A 15173-nucleotide genomic window follows, 5' to 3' on the forward strand; every position below is an offset into this window, starting at 1 on the left:
TAGTATAGTATGTCAAATAAAGTCATAAAAAGTCATAGTATAGTATGTCGAAAAAAGTGATTAAAAAGCCATAGTATAGTATGTCGAATAAAGTCATAAAAAGCCATAGTATAGTATGTCGAAAAAAGTGATAAAAAAGTAATTCTATAGTATGTCGAATACAGTGACAAAAAAGCCATAGTTATAGTATGTCGAAATAGTAATAAAAAGTCATAGTATAGTATGTTGAAAAAAAGTGTTAAATAAGTCACAGTATAGTATGTCCAAAAAAGTCATGACGTTTTTGGAAATACTATACTATGACTTTTTTAACACTATGACGAAAAGTGTGAATAAAAAGTCATCGTATAGTATATCAAAAAAAGTGTTAAACAAGTTATAGTACGGCATTTCCAAAAAAGTCATAGTATAGCCTGCGAAAAAAGTTAAAAAAAAGTCATAGTATAGTGTGTCGAAAAAAAATTATAAAAAAGTCATAGTATAGTATGTTGAATAAAGTGATAAAAAAGCCATAGTATAGTATGTCGAAAAAAGTGATAAAAAAGCCATAGTATAGTATGTCGAATAAAGTGATAATAAAGCCATGTATAGTATGTCGAATAAAGTGATAATAAAGTCATAGTATAGTATGTCGAAAAAAGTGATCAAAAAGCCATAGTATAGCATGTCAAATATAGTGATAATTAAGCCATAGTATAGTATGTCGAAAAAAACCATTATATAGTATGTCGAATAAAGTGATAAAAAAGTCATAGTATGTCGAAAAAAGTGATCAAAAAGCCATAGTATAGTATGTCAAATAAAGTCATAAAAAGTCATAGTATAGTATGTCGAAAAAAGTGATTAAAAAGCCATAGTATAGTATGTCGAATAAAGTCATAAAAAGCCATAGTATAGTATGTCGAATAAAGTGATAAAAAGCCATAGTATAGTATGTCAAATATAGTGATAATAAAGCCATAGTATAGTATGTCGAAAAAAGTGATAAAAAAGCCATAGTATAGTATGTCGAAAAAAGTGATAAAAAAGTCATTCTATAGTATGTCGAATACAGTGATAAAAAAGCCATAGTTATAGTATGTCAAAATAGTAATAAAAAGTAATAGTATAGTATGTCGAAAAAAAATCATAGTACAGCATGTCGAAAAATATAAATAAAAAGCCGTAATATAGTATGTTGAAAAAAGTCATAGTATAGTATGTCGAAAAAAGTCATAGTATAGTATGTTGAAAAACGTTATAGTATAGTATGTTGAAAAAAGTGTTAAATAAGTCACAGTATAGTATGTCCAAAAAAGTCATGACGTTTTTGGAAATACTATATTATGACACTATGACGAAAAGTGTGAATAAAAAGTCATAGTATAGTATATCAAAAAAAGTGTTAAACAAGTTATAGTACGGCATTTCCAAAAAAGTCATAGTATAGCCTGCGAAAAAAGTAAAAAAAAAGTCATAGTATAGTGCGTCGAAAAAAAATTATAAAAAAGTCATAGTATAGTATGTCGAAATAGTAATAAAAACTTATAGTATAAGTATGTCAAAAAAAGTCAAAGTATAGCATGTCGAAAAAAGTGATAAAAAAGTCATAGTATAGTATGTCGAAATAGTAATAAAAACTTATAGTATAAATATGTCAAAAAAAGTCATAGTATAGCTTATAGCTATGGCTTATAGTTGAAATTTTCTTTTTTAAATAATAAAAAAAGTCATGTCGACAAAAGTTTAAAAAAAGTCATAGCATAGTATGTCGATAAAGGTGAATAAAAAGTGTGACGTCAAAAACTGTAACTGGGAGTACAACGATCTGGTATGAGTTCACAAGTAGTAAGTTACGGGTTTGACTGCTGTTCCACTTTCATGGGTAGAAGGTTGTGAAAACACGAGTTACGGGTTGCCTGGAATGCAGCATATGTCGAAAAAAGTGTTAAAAACGTCATAGAATAGTATGTCGAAAAACGTCATAGTATAGAATATCAAAAAAAGTCGTAGTATAGTATGTCGAAAAAAGGGATTAAAAAGTCCTAGTATAGTATATTGAAAAAGTTGTAGTATAGTACGTCGAAAAGGTCAAAAGGTGTCTCAATTGGGATACTTCCGTGAGTACACTTACATGTCGTACACTGTGTACACTATGTACTCATTTGTTTATTGCATACATTTTGACAGGGTAATGTTATCTACTCTAAAATCATGCATGGCTGTTATGCACTGACAGGAAATTACTCTTCTTTTTAATGGTAAACTGCAGTCGGCGGAGCATTATCTGTGTTTGCCCGCCAAATATATACCTGCTTGTTTTCTCACTATCTTACTGTGTAAATGTTTAATAGTTTTGTGTTCGCCGTTGCAATCGCAACCGCTGCAGCTTTCTCGCCCGACATATTCACAAGTTTAAAATTACGTCGGTGGCCCCGTAGCTTCCGTTCCATATGGCGACTATTGAGGTCGAGTAGTGTCCTGGTGTCCAGCGTTCCACACTTGACGTTTTGAGTGCAGCATTCTGGTAGTCGTAGTGCACTGCATTTGGCCATACTTCATTCACATATGTAATTTGAACTCAAATTGGCAAGAATAAGTACAGGATTTCAGACACAGCAATAGTATAGCATGTCAACAGAGTCATAATAGCATGCCATAAAAATACATAGTATATCATAAAAAGTCATAGTATGGTATGCCTTAAAAATATCATCATATAGAATGAGTAGTAAAGTAGTAGGTCAAAAAATCATAGTATAATATGCCATAAAAAAGTTATAGTATAGTATGCCATAAACAAAGAAAAAATGATTAAGATATGCAAAACAGCAGGATCTAGCAGGATTCCATAAATAAACTACTCAGAATCACACCATGCGCCTACACAATGATTACATTTACAAACTTTAGCAAACACCCTTTTTGGACAAATACATATTGAAAAATAAGTTACAAAATGCATTACCTTAGAAAATAGTTTTAATTCTTTTAAAAAGCCTTTATTGTCGCTCTTTAAGACCCCTTGGACATTGTAAAAATGATTAATCAATGATCAAAACAATTATTTCAGCTCCAACGAGGTAATTTGAAGCTCCAACCTTGACCATGTTCTGTGAAGTATTCACATATTTGTAATTCAGTTTTTTTTCCCCAACATTCAGTGTCAGCTGTTTTTAAAATGCTTTCTCCTGCCCTTTTTTCGGTTATTGTTTAGATTCTTTACTTTGATGTATCCTTGCCCTATATTATGCAATGAACCAACTTTCCAAGGCAGATACCTTACATTTTCATAATTGAAAAATAAATAATTCTTTAAATTCACTCAGACAAGAAATGGTTTTTCTTACTCATGTTCAATGAGATAGCAGTTATTTGTGTGATTTTTGTGCACTTTATTTTATGGATGTACATGTGCTTCCTGGGCTGTGCCTAGTACTGTAATTGCAATTGCCCAACAAATTAACCAAGAGTAGTACAGATATCAACTACAATATGCTGTTATCAAACAGGTAAATCTCTGAAGCAGAAGCTTTTTGCCATCCTTGAATTTTTCCCGTCTTCTTTCCTGAAGGTAGAAAGCTGAGCGGATAGTCATCAAAGAAGCCGTCAGCAGCCCAAATTCTCCCAGAGACACATGACAAGACAAGTTGTATAAAACTGTCATTACAGTGATTTATTATAATGAACCATGAAAATAGCCAACCAGTGCAGTGTCTGTGAGTCTCTCCCAACATACACACACGCACACAAATAATAATAAAAAGACAAAGTTGAAAAGTCCAGAGAGGGGGGAAAAAAAAATAAAATAAAAGTAATGCTACAGTCACAGAAACATTCAGCTTTGCAAAGAAGAGCGTTCATATTTACAACAATATTTCAAAAATGGATGGGAGCAAATTGTACAAGCATAGAAAAGAAAAGAAGCAAATATTTACAACCGGTTCCTGGTGAAAGCTGGAGTAACCACCTATACATTAAATTACATTTTCTACAAATAACCATTGATATTCAAAAATAAACCGCTAACGTTCTACCTGTGGCCGAGACCACTTTGCCTACCTCAGAAGACTACAAGCACTCATTACAAGAAATCGCACACACACTTTCCTCCTTTAAGCAGACATACTCTTTCACACCCACACAGGCACACACACACACACACACACACACACACACACACACACACACACAGTGTGTGCAACCTCCCAAAGTGGTGAGGCAGGCTCCCAGAAATGGGTCTTTTCTGAATCTGCAGCGGTGAACAGATATTTGTTGTTAGACAGAGGAATAAAAAAAATAAGTGTTTTTTTCTCTATACAAAAAGCTTTATCTTTGCTATAATGAGCCACTAGATTAAAACAAATAAATGGTGTAGAGAGCCAACAACAGACGAGAGAATTGGAAGTAAAAGGAATAAGTGACAAAGAAGGAAGAGGGGGAGGAAGGAAGGGGGGGGCATATAGGCTGGAATGTCCATTGATAAACAAAAGTGCGGGGCCTTACAACGGGAGTCCAAACAAGACACAGAACAAGATCTTTCCGCTCCATCACATGAAGGATATATAAAAACTAACGGAGGCCAGAGAGAGGGGCTATGAGCACCGGGGAGATTGTCCATCTTCAGATTCATACAGTTTGTCTAGAAGATCATTTTACAGTCCTTTTTTCTAGATTTTTCTGTCCATGTTATTTTTTTTGATTTTTTTTTTTAAAAAGCATCCATTTATCCCACAATCAGCTGTTTTTCCACTGGCCATGTGTTCAGGTATATAGAAAACATATCTACAGCTTATGATACAAGCCCCTCTCGAGCCGAGTTCTCAGGGGATGCCGGGGGCTGTCAGCAGAGAGGGCGGTCAGTGCCACCCTGTGCTCAGGTACCCCGAGCTGTGGAAGGGGGTCGAGGACGCAGGAGCTCCACGAGTCCCAGAAGGCATCTGGGAGGCAGCGGCCTGGCCTTGTTGAGTCTGTTGGGGAGGAGGGGGAGGTGGAGGCAGTCCAGTCTGCTGAAGGGGTGGGGGGTACGTCGATGGAGCCCCCGAAGGGTTAGTGGCGGCACCTGGGTGCAACAACGCCGGCTGAAAAGCCCCTAAGTTCTGAAAATGGTGGGGCTGCATCGTGGCGCTGGTCGAGGGGGCGGGGGGAGGCGGAGGAGGAGGCGGAGGAGGGGTGAGCGACAGCAGGGTGCTGCCAGCAGGGGACTGCTGCTGCTGCTGCTGCTGCTGGGAGGTCTGGCCCTGTGGGGGAGGAGGTGGAGGAGGGGCGGTGGTCAGCATGAGCTGGTGCTGCTGAATGGGAGGAGGCTGCAGGTTGACGTGCAGCAGGGTGGGGCCGGGCAGCGGGTGTGGGGGCGGAGGAGGAGGCGGCGGTGGAGCAGCTGAGCTCTGATAGTGCATGCTGTGGGGAATAGTCTGCATCAAGGGCTGAGAACCAGGAGGATAAGGGGGTGTGACAGCAGGTTTAAAACCAGGAAAAGGTCCGGCAGGTGAGGGGCTCTGGCTGGGAAAATATGCTGTGGAGGCCGGTGGTGCTGGTGGAGGAGGGGGAGGTGGTGGTGGGGCACCCTGTGTGTTATACTGGGGGAAAGGAGCTGGGCCAGTCTGAACCTGGGGCTGCTGGGGTTGGTTTTGAGGCTGAGCAGAGAACAGCGCCCTTTGGCTGCGGTAGGGAGAGCCCTGGGGCTGAGGTTTGGGAGAGTGGAGGAGGGAGGGTCCAGGGTAGTGGACAGGGGAGGAGGGTAACGGGGTGGGATGCAGCTTTGTGGGGGTCAAAGGGGCCGGCTTGGGTGCTGCAGGCTTGCTCGGTGGCTGGTTGGTCGGATTTGGCGTCCGAGGCTGACTGTCAGCGTCTTCCTCCTTCGCTGGCCGGCTGGGAGGCTGGGCAAGAGGACCAGGGGAGCAGGGCTGTGAGGGGAGAGAGAGAGAGAGAGAGAGAGAGAGAGAGAGAGAGAGAGAGAGAGAGAGAGAGAGAGAGAGAGAGTCAGACGCTTGTTGATAACTTGTTGAGATGAGACCAATCTTCTTCATGTGGGTAATGTTGACTTACTGTGTGGGTTGGGGTCTTTTGAAGACTTGGAGATGGGCAATCTCTCAGTGCAGGTGTATCTCCACCTTCTGTCTCACCATCTAAAAAGAGGGCAAACAAGTAAAAAAGGTTAATGCTAATTAAAAATAATAAAAAAAACATCCTGGTTGCTTCCCACTGCTTTCAGTCTTTATACTAAGATAACTATTTCCTTGGCTACAGCTTTACATTAAACAGACAGATTTGAGAGTGGTATTTATTCTCATCCAACTCTCGGCAAGAAAGCAAATAAGCATTTGTCCCAAAATGTCAAACTATTCCTTTAATGCAGATGATTGAGAGTCATTCTCACCTGTGTCTTTGTCTTTGCTGAGCAGCAGAGCTCTGTGGTAGCTGCGTTCTCGGGCCTGCTCTACAGAAGTGGACGACGTCCTAAAAAACATTGAGAAAAACATTGGGATCATCACAATCTAATTCCTAGTAGTTTAACACATTAAGTGGTACAGTACATACTAGATAAGCTAACATGAATGACAACTGACTAATAGCAAAAGGTTCCTAATCTTTTTAAGTAGAAGTACGTTTAAAAGCACATACCACTGTCCCTCCCCTCCTTCTTTCTCCCCTTTCTCTCCAGGCGCCTCTGCCTCCTCACTTGTCTGGGGCTCTTTTACCGTGGTGGTGTTGGTGTTGCAGAGAGGAGTGGGAGCAGGGGGTAGAGGAGGTTCACTGGTTGTCTCTAGCGCAACAGGGAAGGCGTCCACAGTCAAAGGTGGCAAGGTGGAAACAGGAGAGCTGCACTCGGTCTTGGAGCCGCTGCGACGAGCTTCGCGCTGACGTTTCCTGTATTCTAGCAGGGAAACCTGGGGAGATGCAGAACCAGAACCTCAATGTCATTTATGAACAGAGACCATGTCTTGTGTTAAACCAGTAGAGGGCAGCATTTGGACAGTAACTCACACAAAGAGCAGTGTGAGTCAATGCATCTCTTGAGATCAAATAAATCCACATGGCCAAGAAAGGATGGGACAGAAAACAGGCCTAGACAACGATGCCCCATACACCTGTACAGTCAGTGTAACTGTACTCATTAACATCACTGTACTTATGTACAGTAGTAAATGGTAAATTCTATTAGTTATTCTTGATTTTCTTAATTATCTCACAATATATTGCATCCTTTCCTAACACACATTCTGTTTAGCACTGCTCACTCACCTTTTTCTTTTGTGGGGGGTTCTGCGCTGACCCTCCTCCTTCGCCAGAGCCATCCCCATTCAGTGAGCGTGAGAAGGCAAGTGTGCTTCCCTCCTCAGAGCAGGGGTAAAAGAGCTGCCCCTGGCCTTCATTGAAGGGGGCCTGGGAGGCAACCAATGACACTGTTCCTGCGGTGGACCCAGCTGCAGCCCCAGCTGCAGCCTCAGGCCTGAAGGGAGCTACCAGAGGCTCCAGGGTGTGTGAGGGGGTGAGGTCCCTTAAGTTTGAATTGACTGGAGAGAAGTTCAGGCCAGCTGGTCCAGTCGGGCCTCTGTCTGGGCTTTTTATCCAGCCAGGAAAAGAGGAAGCACAGGTTTCTGCAGATGAGGAAGCCTCACTGCCCTCTACAACCACACCGTCTGCCCTGTCCTCTCCACAGTCCACAGACTCAGCAGCTGGAGGCTGTGGACTCTCAGGAACTGACACCTTGGCTTCTGTCGGGAGTCCATCTATACTGGGAGCCCTGGCACTGGGAGAGGAGACCAACGAAGGGGGGCGATCGGCCTAGGAAAAGAGGGAGGAATCAACGTCAGGGGACTGTCATAATAAAGTATTTGCATTTAAAACCTTACACCATCTCCATTAGGGGTGTGCCATATAATATTGTTCACAACAATACTGGTATAATCTTTGATAAAAAAAATTATATATCTATGTATTATGAGAACGACAATATTCCGTCTTGTTGACGTAATGACCGGTGGCCTGCAGTTGCAATTTTCGAGAAACCATGGCCACAGCCGGAGTCGGAGATGACTGGGAAAAACAACAGAACTGGAAAATGCTCCAGCTTCCCTGAAGTCACGATGTGACAACATTTTGCCTTCCACATAAGTTATGTCATCAAACGGACGGTAAAGCGCGTTAGGCTCGGACGGGACTTTTTGGTGCATTCAGGTGTAACTCGATATCTCTGAGAAACTCAAACTGTTTATGTTAAGTACCCTTCTGCCATCTAGAAGGAACTTTTTTGTACCGGCACTGTGTGACGTTTGTAATACATTTTGTTTGCACAGGACTTTTTTTTTTTTTTTTGCTGTGGTATCGCCAGAGGTATTGAGTATCTTTTTTTAATACTAGCATTGAATCAAAGTTTAAAATGTTGTTATCATGACAACCTTAGTAGTAACTTTTAAATAATGGTTGAAATTTTGTGTTATTAAAATTACTCAAAATAAATACATTTGCTAGAATAGTCATTATTTTAAATTTAAAAAATATATTATGATCTCTACTGATGAATAAAAAATTGGAAATACTAATTAAGTTGTTGACCTGATCAACAATTAAATCTGATAATCATTGAACCCTAACCTTTGTGAGAAAAAAAAAAAAAAAAAACAAGAAAAATCAATCTTTGCTTTGTCCTTCACTCACCTCTTGCACACTGGGTTTCCGGCTGACCTCTGGGGAGCTTTCCACTGAAGATTCACTCTGTGTAACAAGAACAAACTCAGTCACTGCAGTTCTTTTTCTCATGTAAACCAATCTCCATAGAATTTCCATATGGACAGCCTTACCTCCTGAAGGGCATTAAGTGTCTGCGTTGGGGTGCTGAACAGGGGCTCTGTACTTGGCTCCTCGGTTCGGGGACGTGGAGGAGTAGCCAGTAAGATGGGTGTTGTGGGTGTCTCCAATGGGTCTGACCTGGTGGGCGTGGCACAAGGGGAGCCGTAGGGTGTCGAGCTCTCGGACATACAGGCATCTAACGGACTCAAGCGCCGCTTTTTCAAAGGTGTGGGCAACTCTGTGGGAAGAAATTTGGTGTGTGCTTTAGCTGAACATTCATCAAATATAGTTTTTGCACTTCTTATGTTGATGTAGTTATTGGTACAACGTGGTGTGAAAAACGTATTAGAGTGTGTCGAGTTTTGTGTGGTCAGACAAGTTAATGTTGCACCAGACTGAGTGCTGGCTACCTACCTGGTAGTGAGCAGGTACCATTGTAGGGTAGAGGGCTGTCAGAGTCTCCATTAACGAGGGGGCTGAGAGGACCCTCACTGGGCATGAGGAGGCTCGGTCGTCTGGCTGGGCTGGTGGAGCCCTCCTCCTCTAGAGCTTGCTTCAACCATCGCTGTAAGAAAGAGTAAAAGGTTCAGTAACTCAACAATGGAAGCAGCTAAGTACTGATAGACTTAGTCTCTCCTGATAATAGTGAAATTTCCTTCCTCATTGCAGGAAACTTTACAAGCGACACAGTTACACTTCAGCTAAAGATGGATGGGAAAGGCAGTGTCTACTTGGGAGAACTTAATAATTTCTAATCTCAGGAAAGAACCATATGAGGTTCCAAAACTGGCTGGATGTAAAAAAATGTCCATTGGCATCAAAGCCAAATGGGCATATTTCTAAAGCAGGACCTCTGTACCTTCTTGCAGGAGCCAGTGGTTGGCGGTGTTTCTGGCAGTTCTCTGGAACGCCTTCTCCCAGTGGGAACTCCAGGAGTGGAGGGGCTGCGGTTTGCCAGGAATGGGGACGAGAAGCGGACGTAGTGTTTGGGCGTGCTGTAGACCTGTGGAGAGCAGGCCATGCCTGGTAGGGCATTCAGCTGTGTGGCGAGTACTTCAGGGTCACTGCTTATTCTCAGCGGTCGCTCTGGGGCCGGCTCCGGGGTTCGCACTGCACCACTGTCCTGCTGCTTCTCTCCCACCCACTCACTCACAAAGTGCTGTTGAAAAGAGTTTAAGAAGATCTGTAGGGTTTCCCGTACAATAAATTGGTTTAATATGATGTTTACATATGATGTGTACATTTGCCAAAACAAACTAGCTATTAAAACGTTTTTGTTTACAAGTAGCTCAATTTTAAAAGCAAAGTTGCAAGACCCTGATATAAGACAAAAGAAAGTATAGGTGTCAAACAACCACACAACTGCTCAGTAATGGTGACATGCTGTTGGCCATGCAGAAACATTGCTATGGACGGACCTTTTTAGTTTTGAAGTTCTTGCTCCCATTGCGGTTTCGGTCAGGTTCAGGTGAGCTGCTGTGCGGAGGGCTGCTGTCTGGTGCTTCGGCAGGGATGGACTCCGGCTCTGGTGCAGTGGGAGTCTCTCCTTCAGGGGCTTCATTGGTCAGAGGCTCCAAAGACTCAGTCGGAGAGCCAGGGGCCAAGTCAGAACAGGTGCTGATGGTGCGAGCTCGCCGGCGCTGTTGGCCGATGTGCGTGCGGTTCCTTGAGAAACTTTTCCTGTTCCTTGAGCTTTTGACCTTGGCCGGCTTTAATCCCGGCTCCTCTTTCACCTCCAGAAGTGGCTATGAGAAAGACAGTGTTTGTATCCATTAAAATTATGCAAAAGTAAAAATAAACAAATATATATGTATATGTATATCACTGTCATTTACAAGTGCTTTATCGCTCATATGCAGTGGGGTTTTGTCTCTCTAGAAAATCTAATAAAAGATAAATTGTGAAAGTACTTTGTTTGGGGGCATGCTGGTAGAACACCAAAAAGTGGCTTCTGCAGGCTATTGCTAAAGCTTTCAAAAGAACACAAAACAAGAGGGTTTTTTTTGTCTCCATGCGCTCACCTGCATGACAACTGGAGAATCTACCATCTCTGGTGTGGCTGGATGCTCGTCCTTGATGTCACTGCGGCCCCCGTCTGTCTTGACGCTGCCGATTCTTTCCAGGGCCTGCTCTCTACGTTTCTCCCTCTTCTCCATTCGGGCAAAGGCTTGCAGGATGGCCTCCATCTTCCTTTCTTCTCTTGTCTGCAGAGAGATAGGCGCGGGGTTTGGAGGAGGGGTGATGGGACAGGAAGAGGGAGCAGAGACATTAGTCCATGGAGTACTACTATCCCACATAGCCCCAGAGGTAGCGAGACAACGGGTTATAGTGTACTACACAGCAAAAGCCGATCTAGCTTTGCAAAGTGCAGAGTGAAAGAAAAGGTGTAAAAGTGACCCCTTGCTTTCACAATAAGAGAAACAAACCAGAGAGATGGTCAGGCAGGAGCAACAGAAAAATGTGAGGATGTAAATGGTCTATATTTATATAGCGCTTTTCTACCTTAACGGACAAAGAGCTTTACAATTAAACCCTGACAAACCAGGAGGTTGCATGTCTAATGTGTTCCTATATGCATGTTTGTGCCACAAATAACCCCAGCTCTACCTCCACCAAAAAAAACCAAACAAAGAGCTACCTTCAGTCAGAACACCCCTATGAAAAGATATTCGTACCACATAACATACTGAAACAACAGACATATTGCTGAGAGATCAGGCTAAAGACAGGTGTCTGTAAAGATGGGACAGTTAGTACGCTTGTAAGTCAGTCACCTCTGGGAGATTTGGGGATGGGGAGGCTGGTAGATGGGTGGAGTAGGGTTGGCTATGAAAGTTTACCTCCTTGTGTATCAGTCCCTTCCAGCTGGAAGCCGCCCCGACAGGGAGATGGGACTGCTCCGCTGGGTTGGCCTGAATGTTCAATAAAGAGACAGCCCAGTTTAGAAGAGACATGTCCCCCTTAAACAAGGCTTCACAAACACTGGACAGGGCTAGACACTCGCTGATCTTCTGGTGGTACAAAATAGGCCTGTGTCAGGTACCGTAGGTGTTGGACTTTGTAATTACCTACTATTGAGGATACTGGTAACTATGAGGCTACTTCAGGAAGGCTCTAATGACACCACAAAACTGCCAAATAATTTAACTCCTAATGACATCTAGGTTAGGACTATTTTATCAAATAGCTGATGTTTTACATTGTTGAGGTTCACACCTGCCACACCACTTCAAGGGTTTTCATCCTTATAACAACCTCTCTATTATATAACAATACAAGCTCGTTAAGGCCTCTTTAAACTGCAAATTTAGGCTGTCTGTGACGAGGGGAAAATGTTAAAATCTGTAGTCTTCAGTCCAAAACGGTGGTCCTAGATTGCACTCTCTGAAACATGCCCTATTTTGAGTTTTGGAGACCAAACACACCCATGGCAAAATTCTGAAAGTATCTGAAATTTAGCACCAAAATTCTCACAAGGTTACTGCTGCTTCAACCCACCAACCAATCAGAAGATTACACTAGTTGGCGCACAATTTTTTTTTAATACAGTTTATGAAACAAAACAACACACACGTGCACATGGGACTCTGGCAAAAAAAAAAAAAAAAAGAAATATGGCCAAAGGTTGTTTATTGTTTTGCTGCAAAAAAAAAAAAAAAAAAAAAAAAACACATGTGCACCAATCACCTAAAAACAACCTGCGGTGGTGCAGTGGTTAGCACTGTCGCCTCACAGCAGCCTCACACTTGGTTTGAACCTGCGAACCTGGGGCCTTTTCTGTGCGTTCTCGTGTTCTCCCTGTGCCTGCGTGGGTTTCCTCCAGGTGCTCTGGTTTCCTCCCACAGTCCAAGGGGAGGAAAATTAGGTTAATTGGTTAATCTCTGTCAGCACTGATTGACTGGCGACCCTGTCAAGGGGTCTCACCCAATGTCAGCTGTGATTGGCTACAGGTCCCCTACAACCCTCAAGGATAAGCAGGTATAGCTAATAGATGGACCTAAAAACAACTTTATTATCCCCAATTTGTTTCGCAGCCAGGTAGAACGCAGACTTGAGGCACTACTAGGCACAAAATGCCACTTGTAAACCAAAATTTTCGACACAGGCAAACCAGGATGATCCAGGGTGCCTTTTAAAACAATAGGGACTATTGTTTAAGTAGGGAAAATATCATGCCAACACACGTTATCTCCCCCGCACCTCGTCACGGGATAGATTTACAACACTCACATGCACCTACTACGCTTGTGATCGTCAGTTTGTGAATGCACACTTCTTTGACCCAGCGGCAGAGCTCTCTCCTGGGCCACATTTCATAGAAACCAGCCTATTGGATCCTCCAAAGTCAATATGGCCCTGGCAACAAGGCTCTACCCTCTGAAGCCCTCTCTCTCTCTGCCACCCCCTCCCTCTCTTCAACTATCTATCCCTCTCTGGCCGATTAGCAGAACTGTATTTTGGCCAAAGATGAGTCAGCACTTTACACCTTGGTCCACCGTGTGAAATGAAGCTGACTGCAGGGTAATTTCCAGAGTGTGTGTGTAGTGCACCATGCTCGCCTGTGTGTATGTGTGCTTGATCCCATCTCTCAGGGACATAAGGCTATTTGGCAGGGGGAAAAAAAAGAAAATAAAAAGTGCTTGAACCAGTAATTGGCCATTTAAAACTTCTAGGCGCAATGAAGGTGAGAGGAGAGCTATACTCAAACTATAATGCACACTGGGGGATAGTTTCAGCTGGCATGATGACACAACATGCCACATCCCACTGACAGGAGGTGTTGTAAACAGGCATTTGGCACTGGAGGCCTATTTATTTTCTAATATGCAGGAGAAAAAATGGCAACAAATGAGGGAAATAAATGTCACTGTGTAATAACTGACAAGCACATAGCCTAAGTGCTGTGAAGTAGAGGGAGGCCAAAGCTGCAGGAGGGAGAAAAAACAAATGAGCAAAACACAAACAAGGGCACTGAAAGAGGTGGGAGCACCAGCAGCAGATAAGTGATGAAGAGGAGTGAAGTTTAATGGAAGGGAGGTAGAGGACAGCTGCTCCTATCCAAGCCACAGCCCCAATAGCAGACAAATAGTTAGGTCCACCACACCGGGAGCAACAGGGGACAGGCTTATATTTATTTTCACTCTTTCTGCTGGGTGGCTGCATGGCAAAAAAAAAAAAAAAAAAACCCGCTGTAGCCCCTAGCTTGACACACTTACCATCTTCCTCCTCCTCTCTGCAATCTGCTCCTCTGACTCCATCTCTACTTCATTGCTAATGGAGTTTTTGTCTTCTAGATCCTCATATAACTCAGGATCCTGTAAGAGGAGGGGAGAGGGGGGTATGGCGCTTTATCACGGCTGATCAGTTAGTCTGGCTACAGACTATAGGGAGACAGGTAAGAGGGGAGGAGAGGTGGGGTGAGGGAGGAGGGAGAGGGGCAGGGGTAACCTGAAATATACAGGGAAGTAACATTTTTTTCTTTTTTTTTTTAAATGGAGGTCAGTCTGTGCACAAAACACACATGCTCAGAATTTGTCTTTGGTCTCACACAGTATCCGGTTGTTCATAAATGATGGTTAATGAATCTGCATATGCACCTCATAGTATGTGTTCCACTGTGAGCACACTCCATGCTGTCCCAGCACCCTCTTACAGAATGAACCATTTAGCAACTGACATACTCTGCCCTGCCTTCAGTGTGAACATAGGGTTGTAATAGCGATGTCTTTAAGACCATTCTATCTCCTGTCGGGACGTCTCATCTCGCCTTCTTCCTTTGAGCTGTGACACAACTCGGCAAAACATTTGGGGGTAAAACCACAGTCTTAAGCTATGTGACACACTGGACTGAGTGCTGAATGATCGAGCACCACATTTTATTAAATATACTTTGACACTAACAACATTTCTCTGATTTCAAACTGCTGAATGAACCTAATTTATAACAATTTGGCTTGGTCATGGCTAGTGAAAATTGCTTTTCTGGAACGGACGACAGACGAGAAATCCTGTTGCTGATAACACATCCGAGAGAAACGCCATTCTCTGAGTGTGTTGCACAAAAGGGTAATACACTGCAACACATCTCTGCCAGACAAGTTGCACAAAAGTGTATTGCAAAAGTGTCGTGCAGGGACAGTAAATTTGAATTATGCTGTCAAAATTATTAGTTGGGGGGCAAAGGTGAATGCATAAAGGGATGATGGGAAAAGTAGAGCGACTAACAATGGAAAACACATGCACAAAACATTTAACAAAGAGCAAAAAAAAAATTGCATGCACTGACCATAAGGGTAAATGTATGTTAACAAAAAAATATGCTATAGTAGACAAAGTCTAAACATGTAACATGTGATTAAAGGATGAGATGAGGGTGATTGGGTGCATTAAGTGTGATGTTC

At 42.6% G+C, this 15173-nt stretch overlaps 1 protein-coding gene across 9 annotated transcripts in view; it reads right to left on the minus strand.

The window, feature by feature from the left end:
* Positions 1-3721: 3721 nt before the first annotated feature.
* The window catches only part of kmt2e (lysine (K)-specific methyltransferase 2E), a 29304-nt gene continuing 17852 nt past the window's right edge, over positions 3722-15173 (minus strand). For 2 of the 9 annotated variants that reach the window (XM_028571380.1, XM_028571379.1), the window contains exons 13-25: positions 13989-14087; positions 11547-11684; positions 10794-10976; positions 10191-10517; positions 9632-9955; positions 9187-9337; positions 8784-9010; positions 8641-8697; positions 7225-7767; positions 6604-6869; positions 6359-6438; positions 6028-6107; positions 3722-5885 (exon numbers count right to left, since the gene is read on the minus strand). In XM_028571380.1, the coding sequence (XP_028427181.1) occupies positions 4839-5885; positions 6028-6107; positions 6359-6438; positions 6604-6869; positions 7225-7767; positions 8641-8697; positions 8784-9010; positions 9187-9337; positions 9632-9955; positions 10191-10517; positions 10794-10976; positions 11547-11684; positions 13989-14087 (3522 nt within the window). In that variant the 3' untranslated portion in view covers positions 3722-4838. The remainder of the gene's footprint in view (positions 5886-6027; positions 6108-6358; positions 6439-6603; positions 6870-7224; positions 7768-8640; positions 8698-8783; positions 9011-9186; positions 9338-9631; positions 9956-10190; positions 10518-10793; positions 10977-11546; positions 11685-13988; positions 14088-15173) is intronic. The other 7 variants (XM_028571386.1, XM_028571385.1, XM_028571383.1 and 4 more) reach the window with 6 other exon arrangements.

Source organism: Perca flavescens, chromosome 23, assembly GCF_004354835.1.
Source record: "Perca flavescens isolate YP-PL-M2 chromosome 23, PFLA_1.0, whole genome shotgun sequence".
In the NCBI taxonomy this organism is placed as follows: domain Eukaryota; kingdom Metazoa; phylum Chordata; class Actinopteri; order Perciformes; family Percidae; genus Perca; species Perca flavescens.